The sequence below is a fragment of the Triplophysa rosa genome, linkage group LG11 (genome assembly GCF_024868665.1).
Source record: "Triplophysa rosa linkage group LG11, Trosa_1v2, whole genome shotgun sequence".
Lineage (NCBI taxonomy): Eukaryota > Metazoa > Chordata > Actinopteri > Cypriniformes > Nemacheilidae > Triplophysa > Triplophysa rosa.
In genome coordinates this window covers 18,294,967-18,320,351 of record NC_079900.1, presented here as the reverse complement: position 1 = coordinate 18,320,351, position 25,385 = coordinate 18,294,967, and the positions used below count along the sequence as shown (strand labels likewise).

Below are 25,385 nucleotides of genomic sequence, written 5' to 3'. Positions count from 1 at the left end.
AACTTTTTGACTTGAAGGAATAGTTCAACCAAAAAATGGTCCACATTGACTTTCCATAGGAATAAAACTGACTGTGGTCAAGTCAATGGGGACCATTATTGAGTGAACTACTCCTTTAAAATGTATTAGTAAATGTTGAAATGCTGTAAAAGTATTGTTCATTGAATGTTCATGTTTACTAACTCATGTTAGCAAATGAAACCTTATTGTAAAGTGTTATCAACTTATAGTTGATTCTAAGACATAGGAATTCATCTATTTTTGAAGTACAAATTACTCAATTCATGTAAATGAAATATATATTTAAATGAATAAATAATCGCATGAATTCCAAAATATTTTAGTATGTTAGTATTTGGTGCATCTCCCTTCGCTTTATTAACAGCTGGCATATCCTCCACAAATCTGCGCAAAAGCTGATGATCCATGTTATCCCAGCATGAACTGAAAACGTTTTAAAGAGCATTTTACGCACTGCAATAAAAACCATGTCACAAGTTTGTTTATTTGACTTAGTGTTTAAATATCTTATGCAATACAAAATTTCAATTGTCAGGGTTTTAATGTGCTCTCAGATGGTCTACATATACCAAATGTAGTCAGTATTACCATTGATATAGCCGTATGTGGATTGAGCATCGATGCCATCCCATCACTGACATACAGTACTAATGCAAACTCTCTAACTCTCTCTGACAGGCGGTGAAAACACGACAAGGCATACCTGACTGTTGACAATACTTATTAAGGCCGAGGTCCAAGCTGCTTTGGAGAAGCTCAAAGTTCATGACATTTTCTGCACTGTCTGTTTATTTCTCGGTATTTACTTTGAAGGTTAAACTGGCCGCCGCCAGTAATTGCGTTGTTTCTTCCCTCATGATCATAGCGAATCAATGCTAGACCTTTTCAGAGCACATTGATGTGTTTTAAAGGACTAATGCTTGATTCACCATTCGGACAGATGGACTCAGGCTCTGCTTCAATCACAATGTTACAAATACTGCATTCACTATATAAGAGCCATTAGATGAATAAACCTCTATATGTTTTCTCATGTATTGATTTTAATGAAGGGACTGTAGCTGTAAGTAGTTTTGAAAGAAGTGAAGAGACAATATTGGGCAGTTATGAATTAGTTTTATATGACTATTTTTCAGCCTCTTATTTTTTATCGGACATTTAAAGGTCCAGTGTATGATATTTAGTGACATCTAGCGGTGAGGTCGTGAATTGCAACCAATGGCTCACTCCACCCCTCCCTTTGGAAGCACTATGTCATCACGTTTTCGCTTCTTAGTCGAAGGAGATAACGTATTTAGGAAACGCTATCTATAGAGCCGTTTGTCCGTTTAGAGCTACTGTAGAAACAACATGACGAATACCATGTAAAGTGACCCGTGGTGTATGTAGATAGAAATATTTCATTCTGAGGTAATAAAAACATAACGCTTCATTATGTAAGGTCTTTATACTCCTTTGAAGACATATTCATGTATATTATATTGCTTTTCTGTCAACAGATCCTCCAAAAATTACACATTGGACCTTTAAGACTCCTGCATATGGGCACGTCACCAAATCTGCCCATGTTGACATCTGCCCAGTTTGGTTGGCTTTTACCAAGTGAGTTTGCACCAAATTTTGTATTGTTCGCTGGGATGCACGTCAGCAAAAAATTGGAAAACTCTATATTTTATGCTGTCCCAACCCGATACGATTATATGATTAATTGCATTTTGAAATACCCGCTGTCCACGACCCTATAAGAACAGATGGTCGAGCCACCAGTTGAGAACCATTGCTTTATATATCCTTTGACTCAATGTCAGCAAAGAAATATATCACAGAGGTAGTTCTCATGGCACGCACAAACACCCGAATGAACTTCATGTACTGCAGGGTGAAAGTCAGTGCGGTTTGTTTAATTTGTTTTCCTGTGTTACATTTTATGAGATAAAAGTAATGACACACCTCAGCAGTCACTGTATGCTTTACGGGTTTCTGTTTCATATCAAGATGATTGACTTGGATGAGTATTTTAAATAGTAACAGGAGGACAATGAATGAAAGCAACGCTGTGCATATCAAACACGCCGTGAGACCGAACGAGAGATCCTTGGTTATTCTGTTGATTGAATGACCTTGCGTGACTTCTAAATGTATTAAAGCATTTTGTGTGAAAGGCAAAATCTCTCGAGCTACAGTACATATAACTTTCTATTTTGCCCATATTTCATAATTTCATAAGCTTATGAGACTTTTTAATACGTTAAGAGCATCGGGTCTTAATTAATTCGAGGTTTCTTTTTTGTCCCGCTAACAATGGACAAACTGATTTAATTTGATGACTCACTCCCCAGCAGAAGGCTGGTTTCACCAAGGTCCTTTTTCCTCAATCCCATCTGAAGTCATGACCCACCATTTCATAAAATTTTACATTGAATGGCCTATAAAATTCTCCAAGCTGCTCGATGACTTCCTGGTCGATCTGTACGTGAGTTCTGCCTTTGGACTTGCCCAGGCATCGGGGCTGACTGCTGCTCTCCGGCTTCTTCAGGCACGGGAAGCCTTTCGTTCGGTTGAAGTAGAAGTGCTTGTCCGTGATGATGCGTTTGAGGCCGAGGAAGTCCTGCACGCGGCCCAGCTCTCCGGCCGGGTCCGTGATGAGCCGCTCGCCACTGACGAAATGGATCTGCGAGAGGCGAAAGTACTGCAGCCAGTTCTCCAGGTGAATGATGTACATCCCTATGCGAATGGCGTTCCAGGAGGTGTCCACGAGGCCTTGGCTTCTATTCTTGAAAGCGAGATCCTCGAAAGAGGGGATGTCAGGCTTCTTTGACAAAGTCTGTGTGTAGTCGGAGATGGCTCTGGTCACGGGGTTGCGTACCACTACGATCAGCTTTGTTTCGCGGGACATGTTTGAGATGCGTCGCGGTGCCTCCCGGGTCACGAAGTAACTTGGGGTTTTCTCCATGGTGATCTGACTGTCGAGAGTCCGTGGCATAAGGCCTCTGTGAAAAGTAAAATAGACGATTAACCAAAATGTACCACAAACGTAAATACTGGATTATTATTACTGGAGGGATATTTCTACTGTAGCATTTTTCAATGTGTAAATGTTTATTTCACATTGGGGATAAACCTTCCCTGTATTAATTGTATAATGCAGTTACAAGTATTACTATCGTTTGCTACGCAAAGCATCATTATTGCTTATATTTTGTGCTACGAACATAAATTTCTCATATAACACAGCTTGTTTGGGGCAAATGTGCTATTACTTTTTGTCCATTAGGTGATAAAATCGTAAAAAATTCATTCAACTAACTTAGTCAAGAAGAAACCATACAATACCCTAGTGACCACCTAGAACACCCTAGCAACCGCTTGGTACTGCAACAAGAAAACCCTGAGCACCTTAGCAACTGCACAGCAACCCTGGAAACCACCCACAACACCTCAATCGTCTTCCAGATGTTCATACAGAATTTCCCCCCTTGTAAACATACCGTAAAGCATCTACATTAAATGTATATTTTATTCAACTATTTATACGCCATTGCATTATTACAACGTCCTTTTTACTGCTTTTTCAAGAAGAAAGAACACGGCCAAGCTTCACATTAGTGTCGGCTTCAGCATGACAAATAGGAATTCAGTTACAGAAAGTGACAAAATAATCAGAGCGCACACATGAGGCTTTAATACTTTCGGCCAATATTTCCAGTCTCTTATCTCCCGGGTGAGTGATGCTGAAGGGTATGGGGAAATGATCAAATCTCAGGCACATCCTTTACTCCCGCTCATAAATCACCATCACCTGCTTTACAGATGCACAATGGAGGGAAAGGAATCGGCAAATCTGGGACATGCGAAATAGGTCATTATTTTCTCAAGTTTCTTGAAGAAACCATACAGTCCAACTTTAGAGTTGTTCTGACTCGAGCTGATGAACTACATAAAAAGATATCTATTCGGTCACAGTTCTGATGTTGTACAGATAGCTGGCTGCCCTTTCAGTTTCTTAGGAGGAGAGGAGAATATTAAAGGTGACCTACCAAAAGTGATTTTTTATATGTCTTTGATAATATCTGACAGATGTCTCTGAAATACGCGTCTAGAGAAACCACCTGTCTTTGTGACAGTTCTAGGCTTTGTAAACAGCAAAACATAATCTGAGTGTGGGAAACGCTTTTGTTTAGCCAATCAGAAAACTCTGAGGCGAATTTCACCTGTCAGTTATTTCAAGCATTCTGGGTGCCTCGCATGTGCGGCATCCATGGAGTTAGAATAGAGAGAGTAGTCAAATCCAGTGACTGTCCATGTGTGTTGACTATCATACTAGAAAGTATACAAAAATCGGGTTTTTCATACTAGCATACCTGAAATCTGCAAGAAATACACGAATGGTCTACTGCTTACGCCGAGAGCTACTAAATACAAAAGCAACTCAATTATTAAAAACCACGGAAACTGCAAGCGCGGAGGTTTTTTGAAGTGAAAAGGTGCGTCCCAAATTGTGAACTTATGCACTATTGTTTGCCATTGTGTAGTAGTAGTGTGAGTAGGGTGTTCACATTGAAAAGCAGTGCATTTTAAGTGCCCAGATGATGAAATGTATTTCTCATGGTTGAATTGTACTCAAAAATACTGGAATGAATATGCAGATCACATAACAATGAAAACATGGTGGATGTATGTATAATGTATAGATCGTAGTTACTTCATTTAATTCAGTATAATAGCAGTATGTGATTTTCGGACGCGGTGTAGGTCTTTCACCATAAGTTAATGAAGCTGCTAACAGAATTGAAAACTGTTTTGGTTTATACAGACATGAAAACTATTCCTTTAACATTGATCAAGTAAATAATTCGTTGAGCACTGGTGTGATGTCAACATGTGTTAATGAGTTGGGCTACATTTACAAATCCCTCACATTTTTTCCCTCAGACGATATTAAAACCAGAACTATGAACAGAACTATTATACTGAATTAACTTTTTTATGTGATTACGTTAGCGTCCACCCATTAAATTGAGAATTGCAGCTTTAAGACAGCATTAGTGAGGGCTTATGAATTTAAATCTTAGCGAGAGACCGTAATAAAGATTAAAATTATATTGACCATCTTATAAAACACAGGGGTCAAAGAATAACCTCGAGTTTCCACCAGTTGTGACTCATTCTCTATTCATAATGGGCTTTCCTATAGCAGGAGTTGCTATACTTTACCTCCACAGTCCTGGAAATATTGATCCATTTAGCTTGATTTATAAATGGTGTGCTGCTGGCCAGGGTGTCTCTGTTAGCCTTAGCAGTTCAGGGCCAGAGGCAGCCATTAATCTTACATCCAACTGGTGCACTGGTGCTTCTCTCACAAAACAACTTTACTATGTGTTTGAATGTAGAGCAGCAATCAGAGCCTTATGTGGATGCGATGCACACTTCAGTTACATAATCCCACATGTATTTCTTACGGGACATCCATAAAATGCATCGTTTTTTTAATGCATTATGAAATTGAAGCTGGATTACGCTGAAACTATAACTTACTTTAAGTACACATCAATTTAAAATAGAAGTTTGGGGCTTTTAATATGAATATGTTAGCCCTAAGGATATCTATAAATGTTTTCCAGAACATTGACAAAATTCACATTATTTAGACATAAGCATGCCAATACGGATTAATGATTTTTATCATTCTGCACTTCAGCTTCTCATCAGATTCCAGGCTGTGAGGTAAACTAAACGCTTTTTAAAAGGGGGAGGGAGCACGTAATAAGTAATAATAATTTAGTAGAAATTATGGTAAATACATCAATCAAACCTGTACATTTCAAGGCACTTCAGTGGAATTTTAAGCTTTTAAAGCAGTTGTTAACCAAACATGCAATTGGTGGCATTCCAAACTGAATGAATAGCCATTTCTTTCGAACATAAAATGAGAAGTTTAGTAGAATGAGCTACTCTTGTCTGTTCAGTGAATCGGAGGATCAGAGGCTGCTAAGCTGAAAAAGGATCATTATACTAGTCGACATGATCTACTGTATGTGCTGTATTCTGTTATTGGCTAAACGTTTTGACCTAAACCTACCTGACAGCTAAAGTCACTGTTCACCTTCATTATGGAAGAGCAGCTTGGACAGTTTGCTTTAAATAAGTCCCCTTGCTTTTCATGGGAGCAAATAAATTGGGGAGTGTAGACAGAATGTTTTGGGTGAACCATATAAGGGAGATTTTTCATTTAGCAAATGAAGTGCACCACATAGCCCCCCATCAAAAAGTGATTTTATGTCAATATTTTCTTATGCCCAAAAAGATTTTGTTCTGCACGTATTTTGTTAAATGGCATGGGAATTATATTTCTTCAGAATTGGACTACTTCTTACAATTCTTACAAAGAATATGTGTTAAGAGAAAGCCTCCAGTTTTCGCACCCATCGCCTTCCTCCATACTCACAGTTTTCTAATTAATTGTGTTTGCGGGAATCAAAAGATCTGCCAGTCTGGCTGTTAGCACATCAGTGATGTGTGTCTCTCATTTGCTGTCTTGAGGCAGAGGCTGGCAGGTGTTCTCTTGCTTACATAAGAGTCTGCGCTGATGGAAGAAAATCATTTTATTGAGAAAAGTGAAGGCTAAGTTTGCTGAAAGCAGGAATCAAGAGGTGCTAATTGCAAAGTGGTGTCACGGGTGTGGAGGAAAGAACCCAATAGCAGGCAGGCAGTGGCAATGAAGGGGTTAACAAATGATTTATTAAACAAAACAAAGGAACAAAACAAAACACCCACGATGGGGAATAACTGAACTAAGGCAGGGAACAAACGGGATCACACTCTACAAGAACAATACAAAAACAACAAACTGATATAACTCACTTACTTAGACTTGACTAGACAACACAGAGCACACTGTCACAACGTCATACACGAGGCACAAGCGGACACGCATACAATCCAAACACAGTACACAGAACAGACGTAGTACAATCCACGAGCAACAAGACAAAGAAACATGAGGGTATATATAGGGATTGACAAACGAGGGATAATGACATGGGGCAGGTGTGGGACATTAAACACTCAGGGAAAGATAACGAGGAAACGAGAGGAATGGGGCCAATGACAAGACACTGGAGAGAACGTATATTATTGTCAAACGGACAACAATATGTTTCTCTCCACACATAACCAAAGACTTTGTCATGGCTCTGCTACAGGACCAAGAAAAACATGACTAAGGAAGCAGAGCCATGACAAGTGGTGCACGGAAACATACAGTGGGGCCTATAGTGAGAAATAGCCAGTGAAAAATGTCTTAAGCACTTTGTGAAATGTTTTAAAATGGCTTTGTTTTGTAGGTTAACACCATGTTTTAAATGGCAGCAATGTGATAATAGTCCAGTGACAAGTGCTGATCAATAGCGAGTGGAGGGATTGTTCAGGTAACCTCTTACATTATCTTTTGCAATTCTGTTTGATGGTAAAACACTTCTTTGAAAAGGGTTAAAGCTAGGGTAGGCAATGTTTTTATAAAGATTTTTGTATTACTGGTTGAAAGTTATCTCTTAATTATTATAATAGTATTGTAGTAAATGCTGTACCATATTTTGTACTATATTATTTTTCATGTGAGTTGTGTATGTGTCAGAGAGATGAATCAACCATTTTAAGTGACATAATTGACTGAACAACTAAAGCTTTACATAATAATTGTTTACATTCTGTTAATATGATGTAAAACGGATAAGGTCTGTTAAATTGCTAACAGATAAACATAAAACACTTTGGGCACAGAGTTTTATTAGAAATTATGAATGAATTTCAGTGATTTTTATGTTGTGTTAGATTTGGAATAAAATGTTAAAATGATTGTCAATGAATGATTGTTGATGATGTTGAGCATTGTCTTTTTATGAATAGAGCAATATTGTTCTTGAGCTCAGAGAGACCAATGCTTCTTGAGGTCAGAAAAATAATGCTGATACCATTTAATCCTAGAAAATTATTAGACAATGTTTGTGAAGTAGTTTAAAGGAGGAATCGTGTGCTTTGCAATTTAAATAGTTTTTCCACAAAAATCGACACATTTTTTAGCACAAAATTTGAATAAAGCTGCCGCCAAATCAAACGTTTTTATTGCGATAATCACAAACTACTCGATGCACTCTGCCCATGTATAAACAACTAGCAAGTTCTAAAAATAACTGTAAATACGTTGTTTTTGTTCATTATTATTGTAACATTTTCTGCTCATGTTGTCTCATCATTGACTAAGATATCATTGACATAAGTGGGTGTGGATTTGGGGAAGGCTTTTAAGGAAGCGTTGGATCTTTTACCTGCTATGCATTTAAGGATAGCGTGCTATTGCTAGCCTCCACCAAAAAAGCTTTAAATAACTAGAGAATGAAAAACAGAAAATCAAAACATGCTCTCATGTTTAGTTACTGTATAGTGGTGGAAGAAGATCATCCCAAAGTGAAACGTACGAATCCTTGCTGACACACTATAAAAGCCGAGACTTTAATAACATCAATAAGCATGCCAAAAATGTAAGCGTTTTAATCACTGGAATAATTCTTCTGCATGCAGCACAGGAAACATTTGTATCTTTTTCCATTGAATTAACTCTGAAGTCTATCTCGTGCACAGAGAATGAATTGCTAATTGAATTTCTATCATAAACAAGTAAGACAAAACAATTACTGCCAGTTTGACTGTGAAAGTTCCTGGGGGAACGTTCCTCCATAGCATCCAAATCCAGCGATCTCTTCAAAGCCTGCCGTTATTAGATCTCAGCATCTGCAGAAATAGGTCTACGTAATGGAGGATATTCTGATGTCTGGTATCACCGGCTTTCAATTTTAATGCAGATTGACATTCTAATTCATCAGGGGGCTTAGTCACTTCTTACTGCTGACACCTCCACCACCTCAGTGTAATGAGAAATGACATCGGGCAAAGGTCTGATATTACATCTGAAAGTTACAGTGCTGTTAATTGTCTGCCAGAACACGACGCATTCTTAGTTTCAGTGATGTTATGTTTTCAGAGAGCAGAGAGGCTCTTATGATCTTATGTCTGAGATGCTATGTGGTGGCAAGGTCGTGATGGCTCTAGAGAATATTCGGTGAGTTGCATCAGCAAGTGTCATACTAATATGGCCGACCTAAAGTTATCCCCTCAAATTAAAAGTCTCCTACAGGTCTTTTGTGATGCCAGACATCTCTATTCCGGGGCCACATTTCGAGCTTGACGACAAATGCAAAAAACACAACTTCAGACAGAAAAATCTGACGAGTCTGCATGCCGCGCTAAGTGCAAACCAATGTGCCGTTCCTACTGCGGTCATTGATTCTGATTAAAAAGGCTTTCGGCCGACCTGCCTGCTGAGATGAGTACTTGTGTTCTGCACCTTTATGTGCCACACATTGCAGTTTGTTTCTCTAATAAATGACCACGCACGTTTGCAACAAAGAGGAAAGCAGTGACACAGAAACTCTACTGATCCACTTCTACAAAGGCAACTTTACCATCAACATACAATATTTCATTCTGTGTGTAATACTAATAAAAATATTAGTGCTTGGAGGTTGTTCTTTTATAGCTCAGAAGCCTTCCTTTGTTTCTTTTGAAACTGCATTAAGAAATCAAAACAGGCACAAATGAGATGCACTGAATGTTCTATAATTTGGCTATAATTTGCAAACAAATCACTTTGGGTGTAGAATGAACAATTTAATTTTCCTGAACAATGACGTTTTTGATGATGCGCTCAAATAGCAACCAGCGTAGACGGCCCGATTCACATTTCGCGTCTTTTCCGCGCGCATATTCGGTATTTTAAATGTAGACGCGCTGTAGGCACGCGCAAATAGGGGGCGACGCGGTCGCGTGGTGCGCCGCACATTTTTCTAGGCGCGTTAGCGCCGCACCGAGATGGAAATAATTTGCGCGCACCGTGGGTCATTTGAAGGATAAAGAGGCGCGGCTCGCGTTTTTAGACGCGAAATGTGAATCGGGCCTAAGAGGCCCACACGTTTTATAAATGCAGCAAATATGTTGGCAGTGTTGAAGCATTTTATTGTGCCTGAAAAAGAAGTGCAGGACTAATAAATATCCAAACAAAAGACGATAGCGATCGGTAACTCGGTAGTGTACTTTAGACGGGAGCGGGTGGTCTGACAATACCCCTGCAGCTCCTGACATGCTGTGACATCATACTGTGGTCGCATTCACACAGTTCCCAGGCCAGTTCCTTGCAACCTGTCAAGGTACATTCTTTGCATCCCGGCCACGTTTCATTAAAGAAAAGCTACCGTTAAACATGTCTTTGCGATAACCCATCAAAATAAAAGTCTGGTTACCTTGGACAAATTATGACATACCCACATGAAAAAATTGTAGTATACTATATTATTTACTTTCGTAAATTGTAGTAAATGTGCTAGTAAATGACGTATGCTATATGCTGCTAAAATTATAGTACACTGTTAAAAAATATATATATTTTTGAAGTAGCCTATAGTAATCCAATAGTAATCCAAAACCGTGTTCGAGATTCAGTTTCATTGTGTTTGGTTTCAGACAAGAATTTTCATTTTGGTGCATCCCTAGCACAAAGCTATAAAATTCATGTAACGGATATAATGAGAAATGTTTGAGTTCATATTGTAATCTCTGTCTTGTAATTGTAGGCTTTGGTATCTTTGCATATGTCAGCGCAGTTAGAGGACCTTTCTTTCTCAAAAACAAAATATGTGAAGCAGATTAAGCAAAAAGTCTCCATTTAATTTTATTGCTTTCTAGGATTTTTGATTTCTTTTTATAGGGTTAAATATTAGGAATGCGACTTTGACTGACTTTGCAGGCATTTTTTTCTATTTCACTATACTGTATATATAACATGGTTAATATTTAAACACTGTTCTCATGCAACCTCATGAGGATTTGACAAAACCTTCAGGTAAATCTCTGCTTTGATTGCTGCATACCACAGTGTCTTATACCATATTCATGTCAGTGTGTTTCCCTGACCCCTTGCTTCAAATTAAAACTCATAAGAATTCGAGACCAGCATGTTGAAGATCAGAAACGTCTAGCAGACTCTGCTGAAAAGGTCAGTTTTAGATGTTCGATCGATGTGATGTACTAAGCTCCCTCCTGATGCCGTTTGAGAAGGGTTGAGAATAAAGTCTGAGTTTTCATCTAGTACTTTCATGCGCTCGAGCACACCTGACCTGTCTAACAATGCTAGGCATGTACAAACCTAGAATTAAATATCTGAGGCTGTTTGGGATTCAGACTTCAATGCACGTTTTTGTTTAGTGAGTTTAATCCATTTATGTGTGACAACTCGGGCTTATTAAACATGCTCTTCGCTGTGTCTAGAGAACCCACCATAGACATTTAATGACTCAATCAAAGGTTATTAAGCTTAACCCGACCATAATGTATGCTCTGACGCTCAGCAATATTGCATTAGCTGTAAGTCTTGTCCATACCAACATCTTCAATTACTAACTGGGCTGTGATGCTCCTATTTCTATATAATTAATCTAAGCTTCATTGTGCTAATTAAAGTTCTTTATGCGCAGACGGAGGATTGGGCAGTTATGTTGGTGCAAGTGCTGATCTGATTGTTATTTAAATTGGAAAACATCAATCACTATGACAAAGCTGTGGGGACATAAACACACAGTGATTTAGACGGCGAGACTCATATCCTGTCTGAGTTCAGATGCATATCATATCAGCCCAAAGTCTTTAATGAGACCAGTTTACAATATCCTGGCTTCACAGTTTACTCAAGATTTAAGCTGGACTGCTGTGTGTTTACCTGCTTTCAAGTTTCTTGTGCTTTCAAAGTTTTATATACAGTTGATCTGGTTTGCAGGGCGGCAAGACGACTGTGTCTAAATGTGCTTTTTACAGATTTTTATATACCGTGAGAAAATATATACCGTGCATGTGATGTGACAGAAAAGATAAAACAACAATAACAATGAAGATGAATCTCTCTAATGCAGTTTCATATTATAAATATGAATAATATAAAATAATATATTATTAACAGTTTGTTTTCAATTTTTTTGCTGTCACACCACATGGTTTATTTGTCAACTACCCGTATGCAGAGTATGTTGTATTGTTTGTATGCCAACCTGATCTTACAAGAAAATGTCATTTGAACGATGTGAGTCGTGTAGTAACAACGAAGAGTTTTAGAAAAAGAAGAATGAAGCCCCACCCCTAACCACCTCGTAAAAAAGTTATGAATCGCTAATCGTTTGTTTGCACAGTAATGTCAAACACAAATTAACATTTTATACAGATATCTGTGTTTTTATTGTAGAGGGTAAATCAATGGCCATAAAAAGAAGGCACAATCGATTTGTGTGTGATATTAGCATTTAAATGTTGTACAATGTTGTGGGTAGACTACAAAAGTCATTTAAAGGAACAGTTCACCCAAAAATGAAAATTCTGTCAGGAATTAATTAACCTCAAGTTGTTCCAAACCTGTATACATAGGGGTGTTGGGAAAAATCGATTCACCTAACTATCGCATTTCTTTTTAAAACTCGATTGGTTTATCTCAGAATCGATTTTTTTTACTTTACTTCTCCTAAGCGGTGGTGGAGTTACCACTTTTATTCCAACAGACGGCGTAAAGCATATGTTTGTATCTGTATTAGACGACGTCGTATCCGTTTTAAGATGGCGCGAGGACGCAAAAATCATGGCCGAGTCAGCGGATCAAAGCTCGGAAATTATTTCGGCACCTTCACGGTTCAAATCCTAAGTGTGGAAACACTTTGGATTTGACACTTTACCGGGAAAAGCAGCGCTAGACATGACTAAAACGGTATGCAAACTCTGCCATACACTGAGTTTCATGGTTCAAGGTACTTTAAAATATACACTGTGTATGTGTATGCTCCTGAAATAAAAGTTCAGAAAGATGTGATTCATTGTTTTTGTTAATATGACTCATAATATACAGCAGGGCTATTCAATTAGTTTGTCATGGGGGCCAGTTCATGAAAAGCATCCCAAATGAGGGGCCGGAGAGATATGGCTTGCAATATGAGGGATGACACAACAACAATAAGAAATCCGTTTGATTTTTTCCCAAATTCCGTTTTTTTCTGTTTTAATTTTTCTGCATTTTCCGTCCTTCACTCTACAATAGTAATATATTTGCCCACATGAAAAAAATACTTCAGTATACTACAGTATTCACTTATAAACTATATTAAAAGCCTGCAGTAGATACTGCAGGCTTTTTAGTTGAACCATACAGGGGAAAATAAAAATAGAAATAATAGAATCTTACATAATACATTTGAAAGATTTTGTGCCATTCCGCGTTATGCAGCAAAATCTGTTTAATGCCTGAAATCCGTGATTCAATCTTAGGGCCGTATGTTGTATTTTTACATTTTTGCCCCATAAGACACTAATAAAAGTTATCATCCGTCATCGTCCTGTTCACCGCGTCCCACAGGACAGAAGGCTTGTGAGTCGCGCTACTCGCCTAACGTCACGTGACTCCTGCTTGGTGTTGCTGCAGCTCGTGCTGAATCGAACAGGCGCGCGTCACTTCAGTACTGTAGGGTCCGTTCCCGACTGAACTAAATTTATTCTACAGATTCTTTTTCACACTATGCTACTTGAAGGGCCGGAACAAATTACATCGAGGGCTGGTTTCGGCCCGCGGGCCGCCAATTGAATAGCCCGGATATACAGTCTCTTCAATGGTATGATCAAGTATCGACTCGCAATAGTTATAAAATCGTAATACTCAATAATCGCAATATATATTGAATCGGCACACAAGTATCGGGATAGTATTGAATCGGCAAAGTAGTGTATCGTTACACCCCTAATACATTCTTTGTTCTGTTGAAAACAAAGAAAGATATTTGGAAGAATGTCAGCAACTGACAATTCTGGGAAATCATTTTTGTATCATTTTTTGCTCTGTTAAACACAAAAGAAGATATTTTGAGGAATTTAGGATAGCAAACAGTTCTGGAGCACTATTAACTACAATTTAAATGTTTCCTACTCTGGTAGTCAATGCTGTCAGCAGCTAACATTGTTCCAAATATCTTTCTTTGTGTTCATCAGAACAAAGAAATGTATACAGAATGCTTTAGTCTCACTTAACCCAAACTTCTGACTATCAACCAAGTTTACATGCTATTCTACCACCCACTTAGACAGGAGAAAAAAACAACACGAAGAGCAGTCAATCACCTTTTTTAAAATATACGAACAGATGTACAGAAAACAGCCAAGAAATCAGCAGCAATGTGTTGAATTTTCAATAAAAACAATTCTGTCTATCCTAAAGAAATAACTAATGAAAATCTTCTCATGGATATCTACTTTCCTGTTTTTCTCTACTTATGACATATAAGGGTTTTAAATCCCATAAAATTAAAATTAGTTAATAAAAAGGTGCTTATGCGGATCACTATGAGTGTCAAACTGTGAATTATCTACCAGTCACACCATCGTGTGCAGTAATAAACAAAGTCACAGACCACCCCTGATCCTGTGAACAGACCTATAAACTGCAATTCACTTCCTGTCCTGATAAGAAGGAATGGCTTAATTCTGCCTCCGCCGTATTACAAATCATGAATATTTCAGCTGCTCAGATTTCTTCTGAGAATGTCGGAGCTTTAATGACCAGTCGGCAACTGCACTCACCTGTGAGAGAAAGTCTACACTAAAGAGTTAACCGTGAATCCATCCACACATACCTCATGCCGTGGGAGTAAGTGAACAGCCCTGGCAGTAGTAAAATGAATTAAAACTCTTTCCATCTGACACCTTTAAAATCTGTTATCCTTTCTACATTCATTTTAGCTCACATTTTTAATGAATGATTTACAGTATACAAGCTTAAGCAATATTAGGCACTTGTCAACAACAAGGTACGATTGCACTTGCCTCACCTGCCCTTGTAAACGTATTGTTTTATGTCTAGCCGTAATTGCGGCGTATGAAATTAAATAATAATCAATCTGTTGATAATATCGATCTGGCCTAAAAGGGCGACAACAATTAGACCATCGACTACACCGAAATAGACTGCAAGGCTGGCACATGGTGATAAATGAACCTCACACCTAACTGGGAAACGTGTATCTAGATTCAGAGCTGTCGAGGGAGAGGTGTAATACACACCGATGCTGCAAAACTTTGTGTAGTGACTCAAAGATCTTCTCAACAGATGCTATAAAAAGATGAAAGGTCCTAGACTTGTCAATCTCCAAACTCATTTGTGTTGGAACTGAAACATCTTTTGCACCCCGGCAGTGCGACGGTATTTTCGGTCTCATTTACTTCAGATACGGGCTCCGGGAGGAGGAGGAGAGCTCAAAGAGGTGAAGTCTTCTGGATGATGGCTTCAGTTCAGCTCGCGGTGGTCCCACACTATCATTTCGTACAAAGGTACGATGCAAAATGCACCATTACACTGACGGGAAGTTGAATTTAAACATTCTGTTTCTCGTAGTGTTTTGTAGTCTACACTGAAAAAATTATGATTTAAAGGTCAAATATATGTTCAATGTATTTATATGTGTAATGCATGGTGTTCTTGCTTCGATTTTAGTCTTGTATTGGCAGGGCTGTACGTTAACATTTTTTTGCAGAGGTTTAAAGTTTTGTAACACAGGCCTAACAGTTGTAGCTCAAGTATTCGTCTGTTATCATCATTAAAAAAACACAAGTGCAGGTCATCACATAAACAGGACATTAAAAGGACATTATTGTTATACAAATGGATAAATTAGGGCCATATCATTTTTAGTTTTCTCCAAATTATTTTTTTCCTTTTTAATTTTTCTGACTTCTGTATTTTCAATGCTTTACTACACAGTAGTAAATACATTTGTCCATAAAAATACTTTAGTATACTATAGTATTTACTACATTAAACTGCAGTAAAGTTCTTGCGTACTATAGTATATTTAAACTTTACTATTGTACATGTTTAAGTATACTATAGTGTTTACTATATCTAGTTCAAATTAAGCAGACTTTTATTTTGGCGGGTCGCTGCGAAGGCGCTTGAGTTTCAGTGTGTTTGACGGTAGCTTCACTCAAACAGTGAAACTCTCGTAAAATAAACTTTTTTCAAAGTTCATGTCCTTGTATAGTGAGATACAGACAAATCCACGACTGTCACGCTTGTAACATAAAGGTGTGCAACTCATTCACTCAGAACAAGCAGATGACATATTTAAATCCGCTTTCGTGATTCCTTCCATGTTTTCCCACATCGCGCAGATCACAGGGCTCTGGATCAATGGACTTGAGGCAGCCGGAAAACAAGTTTTAATTGCAAAAGCGAAAATAAATAGTGGTGCATCGGTTAACCTCACACACGAACAAGCACAAGGACAAACGCACTTCACACAAAAAAGCGGCTCTGTCTAATGCACCTGTCAAACTGTATCGCACGCGTGCTACACTATTAAATTTATTCTTAGCACAGACCTATTTTTTCGTAGCATGTGTGACATACTGTATATGTACAACCCTGTGTTTTGGTGTCAATATTGGTGACAAAACTAATCATGTGTTTCATAGCCCAAGACTGTGAATTCTTGCAAAGAAAGTGAGAATTGAAAAGTGAGAGCCAAAGCTCTTTCATCGCCCAGGTTGGGAACGGATCTTATAAACCATTACACCAGCTTTAAACACGGCCTCCTGGCTTAGAAAAAGCAAGCAAACCTTGCTTTCTCTATTCATTTCTTCCATCGTTGTGTTTTAGTGTCAATGATTAATTGAACTTTCTCTTTTAGCAAAAAGACGCCCAGCTATGTAGTACGCGTTTGTCACGGCATGCCTGATCTGACTTCGTATTCACTTTACATGCCTCTATTTTTCTCTCTCCTGGTTTAAAAGGTTCATTTCGAAGGATATAATGGGAACATTACCATGGAATAATGAGAAGCAGGCTTACTCGGTATGTGGCAGAAATGCAAATGGTCGGCAGGACACCTGAAATTGTGAGAACCCGACACAGAACGCCTGCACTTTATCCATTACATGCTCCGTGGATGACACCGGGTACCAGGAAGCCTTAAAACATAAGTGATCTAAAAAGAATGTCATTGCAAACAGTCACATTAATGACTTTAGAGAATGAGATGTTGTCACACCACTTTACATTTGCATTAAAACTAGTAGCATTGAATAACTTACTCGGCACACTACTGTGTTCATGTATGCCATACGCATTTTTCATTTTCTTGATGTAGCTAGTGGAGGGTAATGGTCATATAGATGATGTGTACAATTGCTGACATTACAAGCACTGCACAGGAAATCATGAGCAGAATGGCATCCAGTTGCGACAAATAAATTCAACTTACCCTAGTGCCATCTTCTCCCATGAGGTGAGCGCTTGTGAATTTATGACTTGTGAATTGATTTTAAAACGGAAAATGGTTATTTTTATTCAGTGAATCCTGAGAGGTGGGGTGGGGGGAATTAAAGTGAAAAATGAGTTATGTAAAGCACATCAATATCTCTCTGGTGCCTATAGATGCACTATAACCCCTCTCTGACTTTTTACATCAATAGAAAGAACTGTTGTGTTGAGGAAAAAAGTCAAAAATTGTTGCGGCATTACTCAAGAATAAATTTCAATACATTTGTATTCTTCTCCCTCACTCACTGAACAATTATCTATATTTTCATGCTGATGGCTCATCAAGTTAGTGAACGTCTGTTTATTAACAACAATATTTAAGTCATTTCACAGATGCGGTTAATTAATCTGGAGCGGCTTTGACTGGGCTCTTCAGAACATTAACCTTTCTTACCGTTAAATCATTCCGCTGTGACTTTTGGTGTATTTTTGGGTCATTGTCTTGTTGGAAGATTAATCATCTTCCAGGTTTCAGCGCTTCAGCCGACTGCAGCACATTTTCCCTTTAGAGTTTGTATTCTTGTCATCTGCTTGAAGAACAATGCTTCCTGTGTTGTTAGTATAATGTTAGTTTAAAGCATCCATGCAGATCTGGAAAAACGTGGCGCTAGTATCATTAAGGTCATGGTTCAAATTTCAGGGAATGCACATAAAATGTATAGATCGTTTCATTGGACGCATGCGTCTGGACTGCAGTTAACTTCCGGTCTGTGTTTGTTTATCGGTCTGGCTAGTGTCTAATAATACACTTAATTTATATTATTTTTTTGGTGTAACAATTGCATTAAATAAACAATTTGTTAAATGGGTCATGCAGTTTGGTCGGATTTAAAGAAACCGTATGGGACATTGACATCTAGCGGTTGAGCTCGGTTTCGCAGTCTAAATTCAAAATATTGGAGAGGCAAGTTTAGCCAAGTAACGGTTCTTCTTGGTTTCTTTTGATTGTTATCAGAAATAATCTACAGGCACTCTATTGGTTGCGAATGTGTACCGGAAGTTAAGGGCAGTCCACGGACGCGGCACGCGTGCAAGGCTTTGTATTAGGCAGATATATCAACCTTAGTCTTCATGATGTAATGTTTCTCAAAAATGCACTAGCATTTTTGCAGTATGCACTCCCACATACACGTCTATTTTTGACTGAACGTGAAACATCTCCGCAGTGTGCAGGTAGTCTCCAATTATGTGTGAAGCAGAGAAAGATTAAAAGCTCATTTACATATGTAAAAGCAAGGGGTTGTGTGTTTACTTAACGCCTTATTTTGCTTGAAACTCATTTACTCTAATGCATGTTTTTGTACATTTCCATTACAGCGTGACACAATAAAATGTGAAAAAACCCAGAAAGGGGATGAATGTATTTTACAGGCACGGTATAGGTGCTGTTTAATTTGCACACCAGAGGGCCAGCGGAATGCCATAATGTATGATAATATATGATGACTGCTTCTCTTCAAGTATTCTAAGTGAATCTGAGCTCTCACCTTCAGCTCCTCAGCGGTTCTGTGGTTTGTCTCTAGAGTGACTCGGTGCATTCAACATTCATCCTTAATCCAGTCAGTCCCATAATGGACTCCCATCGCTCGACACTGTCTCGCAGAGTATCTTATATTTACTCACTCTTGCAAGTGGCACTCATGTCTAATGAGTAATTTACGCTAAAATCACCAAATCAAAACATCTCGGTGGGTTGCAGCTCCCTCCGGGACGCATCCAAGAATGAATTGTGTAAGTAATTAATGCTACGGAAAGTTCCACGACTACAAGCTACACTGGGAATAGCAATTCCCATTAGTGGTGTGGGGGAATAGTAGGGTCTCACGCGTGCACTGAGCAATGTGCAGTTTTCCCTGTTAAATCAAATCTGTCCAACTTTCTGTCCTCCTCAACCTTTCTGGATGTTGTGTTTCGCCGCTCCTTTCCCCTCTGAGCCAATTAATGGCGGACTGGGAGGAATTCCTTGACTCTAGCACATGTTAAAAAGGCATCTTATACAATCCGACGACTTCTTAGGAAATCTACTTGAAGAGCTTCCAACGTTTGAAAAATCAATGCCCTTTTAAGTTCGGGTGGTGTGTAGTGGAGAATATTTGTTTGATTTGATGATCTAATGAAAAATGGAAGCGGTGGCCATACGAGTGTTGGGTAAATGAACCTGGTTACAAAGTGATGTCTGTATCAGCAAGCTTATAAGTGTCTGCTCATAATGGGAAAACCGGTTTGCCTAGAACAAATGAGGCCATAAGGATGCGTTTCCTTCCTAAAAATAAAGTAATGAGCATTGCCACGTTTGTATTAGCTGGCTCGTAAGCTTAAGGGTGATAGGGGAAACAAAACACAACAATTAACAGAATTGTCTCGGAATCACTCCGGGGCTTTGTCAGCTATGGTGAATAAATCGTATTATTTCAAGCGAAGACTGTTGCTTTTCCTCCAGTTAAAGAGGACTCGCAGTAAAGGTAATCGTAACAATGCCATCTGAATTTATCCATTGGAACTTGGCAAGGTAAAGATTGAAATAAAAAGAAAAACAAGACCCTAAAACACATTATTAAAAGCTTTATAAGGAACTTTTGCTTTAATCAGCCAATTCATCTTTCTCATTACTTGTGCCCTTTATTGCTGGCCGTATTGGTCCTTTTATTGCAAGATGTCAGTTGCTAAAATAAAATGGCTTTCAGTGGGGGTTAGGCGACTGTTTCAGTGTCTTAGCCTTCGTGGCATTTTAATTAACCCATCCACAAATAGTATTGATGAGTTTCTGCGTGTGGGGGGGGGGGGGAGTAGTGTGTGTGTTTTTGAGTGAATGTGTGCACATGTTATAGGCGTGAATTATATTTACATTGTTAGCCTATCTGTCAAATTTGATATGCGCAAGTACCGTGTTCTGTGTTACGAGGCAATTACCTGAACAGCCGTGTGAAAATATTTCTGGCATCTAACCGTCGTCTTTATCTCTGCTGGTTTGCAAAAGCACATATCTGGTATCTGGCTCATTCGAGGGCATTTGTTTGTGTTTAGGAGTCATCTGGCTCGGCACGTTTTTATCTTCCTTTCATTTAGCCTCTCTTTATCCTGTGTTTCTTTTTACTTGCATCTTTTTCTCGCCATGTCCAAATACAAGGGACTAGCATCGATCTGCGCATCTCACAAACACATCCGCTTCGATTGATTTTAACACAGTAGGCTGTGGGTGAGTGGAGTTGCCCCTGAACTCACACAAAACCCGAATAAGCGTGTTTTTGTTGTGGTTCCTAGACGGCGAGCAGACGAAACGCACGGCATCAACTGCTAATGGCTGGAGGGCTGCTCTCACACAGGTATGTACTATTAGCTTCATGGATTTTCCCCCTCACGTTTGGATACGGCCCACAGGGAGTCCTCTCTGTCCTGTCTCTGCTGGGATGTGATGTGTGAGTGTAATTACTGAACCTGAGCTGCAGGCAGACACTGTGCTGGACACGGGAGGGATGATATTGTCTCCAAGAGGCCCCTAGTATACAGCCCTGTATGCCAGTCGGTATCGACACTGACTTTTCGTGCAGTCAAACGGCTCCCCGATGGGTATTTGAATGGCAGCCCATCAGTAGAAAGGCAGGATGGAAGGAGTTGATTTTAATCTGCCCACTGATCAATATGATCCATGACTTTTCTTGGCAGCGTTTATGGAAGGTTTACTCTTGAAAGAGATCCATTGCCCTTTATCTGCATATTTTGCCCTGAAACCGAACACTCCCAATCAGTCTGTGTCATTCCACCCGGCGTCTCTCGCCAAAACACTATCATTCCTGCTCTTTCGCTATGAGTTTCTGCTAACATCTCTCTGTCAGCAGTTCAAACTTTCATCTTTTGTCTTTAAGCCACCACAGCAAGTGATTTTTGTTGCACCCTGCTGATATAAGCTTTTGAAATTTGACCTGCTAGACACAGTTTTCTCCAAGATCTGTACATTTATTTGCACTTTAAACAACATGAATGGTTTGCTTGAAATGTAAATGTATGATTTGAGAACTTATTATTTTGGTTATTAATTATTTTCTTTACTGTTATTTATTTGTTGTCTTTGATCCATTGTGGCCATTCTAATGGTACCGTGTAATTGTTCAACCACAAATGAATACACACTATTTTAATATGTATTATTTTAATATATGTTACTAAGCACCTGCGTGCACTTTTACGATGTTACAGTTTCTTTGTAAAAATGAACTTTTTTCAGCGTTTCTGCAAACCTGAACGTCATCTCGAACATCATCTTAAATTATATCATATTTCTATTAAATTATCAATCCACCTTTACGCAAAAATAATACAATGCGGAAAGCTATACAGTAGCCTATATGAAAAACCTACCTGTACCAGTCCAAGCCTTTGTCATAGTTTCTATCAAAGAAATGCGGCTCAGTCCCAAGTGCCCGAACATCTGGATGAATTCGGATGAACTCGAGAACAGCCCGGGTTCCTCCCTTCTTAACGCCGACTATAAGCGCGTTTGGAAGTTTCTTGTTCCCGTATTTTGGTGAATTTGTGTTATTAGGTTGCTTGTGATCCAGCCCATCCGAGTTTCGCGCTTGTGTTTTCTGCGAGACGGACTGTTTGCTTTGGTTACCATTATGGTTTGCTGTAAGACCCACAACTCTCGTTTCATCCGAGGTTCCTCTCGTTTTTGCAGATATAGTGCAATAATGTGACTTCTGTAAAAGTTTTTTACTCCCTATGGGTTTCAGACGGACGCAGCGATGCTCCTCCAATCTCTGGTTAGGCATGATTGTACCGGAACAGAATAGGATGCTGTAGCATAGATACGTGAAAGACAACGATATGGTGAATATAAAAATAAACCTTCTGCTTAATCTGTTTGAGGATGGCACGATTCGGCTGGACAGGAACCTATATGCCATGTCTCCATGGATGAAAAGACGGCATGTTTTTCTCTGTAAGTTTCTCTGTGACGTTCGCTCGCGGTCTCGTGCTCCCCATCAAGACACGGCAAACTCCGACGGCGCGAACTTACATCTCATTTGGGAAAATGCTAGTTAATATTTCCAACCAGACGCACAGGCTGACAAAAAGTATTTGATAGAAAAGCAATAAAGTTGAAAAGAAATGTAATCCCACTGCCTGTTTAGGCTTCGCGTCACTTTTGTACATTACAGCACCTCAGCGGTGCTCCTCACCTCAGAAACGCACTTGCTTTAGTGTTTAAAATATTTCAAGTAATCCATTTGTTTGAGCCGATCATGTGAAGCACCATCCTACCGAATGTAATCCGTGTTGGAAATCTGATATTCCATGTCTAAACGGCACATTTTGCTCCCAAGTTTCGAACGCGGAACGTCTCTCCGCCGCGCAGCTCAGCTCAGCTCATGTTCATCTCTTTGTAAACTTCTCAAGAATGGCTTTGCGGCAGTGAAGTGCTCGAGATCAATATTTAAAGACGACGCCTGACGTCACGTCATATTTTCATATTCCTCGTGCGTTTGTCTTTTAAAGGAGTACGCCACAACTGCTCGTGTCCTCCGACTATCTGATATTATTCTGCTGAAATGCCCATTCTAACTCCCAAACAGCCTTTGGACTTTCTATATCTTTAAAATTAGGAGATATTCAATGACGCTAAGAAGATGCATACTTAAACTGCCTTTTTTGGAACATTGTTTTGTACAGTGAGGTCCACTGAGATCTTTTGGATTATTTGGAATTCTTTATTTAAACATGAAAAGAATAAGTTATGACAAAATAGAAGAGTATTTATGAGTTCTTCCAGGTGTCTACAATATACAAGCATATTTGTGACTGATCATGTGCCTCCAGTAAGACACAACATGATCTTTGTAAATAGTTGAAGAAGACAATTTTGTCAAATTCATATGCCTTTACTGTGCACCAGTTATTGTGTAAATATATGTTTTGTTTTCAATTACAAAATTGTAAAATAGAAGCGTAGTGATTTCAGAATTAGGTCCCCACCGTGTTTCGGTAGCTCAAGTGGTTGAAGTCGTGCCTTCGATTTCCAGGTAACACCAAAGCCCTTTTAGAAGAAAAGCCTGCAATCTTTGGCCAAAAAAGCGTAACGGCTAACGCCAGTACGCAGGAAAGGAGACCCCTAAATTAAAGTGTCTGCCACATAAATACATGGGTATACTGTATGTATTTATGTGTGGTATTACGTTGATTCTCACTCTACAGGCCTCTATTGGAAGAGTTAATAAAGTCAAAGGTATTAGGTGCAATGTTTTCATATCACCTAAAGAAAATTATCAAGACAAACAGACTTTTAATCCTCATTCCCTAATCAGCTGAGCAGAGCTTTATCTCCAATGTGTTTGTCTAGAGAAACTTTAATGTTGACAAGTCTCATTTCACCAAGAAAAACTGTATCAGAAAGGCTTTGATGTGCACAGGTGAAATCCCAATAATTAGAAATGGCCATTTGAAGATTAAAGGTCTTTAATATTCAGATTTTCTTGTGTATGGGGGCTTAGCTTGCTCGACAGATTGTCACATTGGTTGTTTTTATTGGATATAATCCTAAATGGACATTACCTAATTGCTAATTGGCAAATAAAATGTCTAGCTTGGATGTTGTAGGCATGGATTACTCAAGAGTCCAAGATCGGTTCAGTCAGCAAATGTCACTCGCTTTGTGTTGGTCTGACATTTTCCACAAAACTCTGAATTTGTAGGTTATATTTATATAAATGTTGACACATCAGAATGGACGTTGTACACCAAAATAACATGACCACATTGGGACAGTCATTCAGTCGAGTTTTATTTGGTTTATTATTTAAGTTTTAAGGTTGTCTTAAAACAATTTCCCCCATGGTATGAAATGTAAATATAGAAATGCACACGATGGGACGATGGGACTATTCCCTTCAACAGAATGAAGTGTACAGAGACTGGGAGTAAATGTGTAACTGTAAGACAATTTTCCAATTAGTGGGGCACCAGAGAGTCTGTCTAGCTAATCAGCCACCCCTGCTGTGACTCTGAATCTGCTTTTAGTGAAATGTGATCAGAGACTGTGGATCAATTGGGTCAGCAGCATTGCCCAACGTGACATTGATACAATTAAGCACAGGGCTTCATTAACCTTTTAGCAAGCAGAGAGTCCCGTTCTTGATATCTCCAAACACGATCAGTACTGTTCTCTACAATATATAGAAATGTTATTGGCTCTATAGAGTTAGCGAGTCAAGATATGATCTGAAATAACTCAGGTCAAAGTGCGGTCAGAGTGTAAGGTGTTGTTTAATTTTTAGCGAAACAATTTCAGACTCTGCTGGATGTAATATTTCCACAGGAGTGGAGGTGCCATTTCAAAATAATTCTCAATTACCAGGTTATATTCTAGAATGACACATTTGGGGGTTGTTTTCATTTCTCATATTTAATGTGTTTTTGGAACCGTTCTCTGTATATTCCCATTTTTGTTTCAATCAAACTACCACCTCTTTGTATTCCTGCTCTGTAAAGTTGACAGATCATTAAAATTCGATTTTGTTATGAATTTTAAAGAATTAAAGTCCTCATACGATATAAAGCCATTCATTGAACGTGGAGTCTCTGTCCATGGTGCTGAAACACTGCTCTTTTGTTCATAATGACATGGCAACATGGGCTTTTCTTTATAAAAGACTAGCCTTTCAGTCATGCACCAAGTGGTCTTGATGTAAAAACAAAGATATTTTTTGTTTGATGCTTGATGTTTTTTACTTGATAGTAAAATAAACAAATGAATAACTAACAGAGTATCATTTCAATTTAGACAAACTAAAAACTAGGGCTGTTCAACGATTCATCTTGATTAATCGCATCCAGAATAAAAGTTTGTGTTTAAATATATATTTGTGCACCGCGCATATTCATTTTGAATTAAGAAACACATACACTTAGATGTATAAATTTA

At 38.7% G+C, this 25,385-nt stretch overlaps 1 protein-coding gene across 1 annotated transcript; it reads right to left on the bottom strand.

Annotated features, from left to right (window-relative positions):
* Positions 1-1,342: 1,342 nt before the first annotated feature.
* hs3st2 (heparan sulfate (glucosamine) 3-O-sulfotransferase 2) lies at positions 1,343-23,075 on the bottom strand. The gene is made up of 2 exons (XM_057344961.1): positions 21,824-23,075; positions 1,343-3,011 (listed from the first exon to the last, which is right to left on the bottom strand). The coding sequence occupies exons 1-2, from the start codon at positions 22,369-22,371 to the stop codon at positions 2,393-2,395; spliced, it is 1,167 nt and encodes a 388-aa protein (XP_057200944.1). The 5' UTR covers positions 22,372-23,075; the 3' UTR covers positions 1,343-2,392.
* Positions 23,076-25,385: the final 2,310 nt, after the last annotated feature.

Bases quoted from the DNA above. Each gene is read 5' to 3' on its own strand.
- hs3st2 (XM_057344961.1), bottom strand. From the start codon at position 22,371: ATGGCATATAGGTTCCTGTCCAGCCGAATCGTGCCATCCTCAAACAGA. The intron at 3,012-21,823 runs GTAGGTTTTTCA...TACTTTTCACAG, and splicing joins AAAGGCTTGGACTGGTACAG to AGGCCTTATGCCACGGACTC.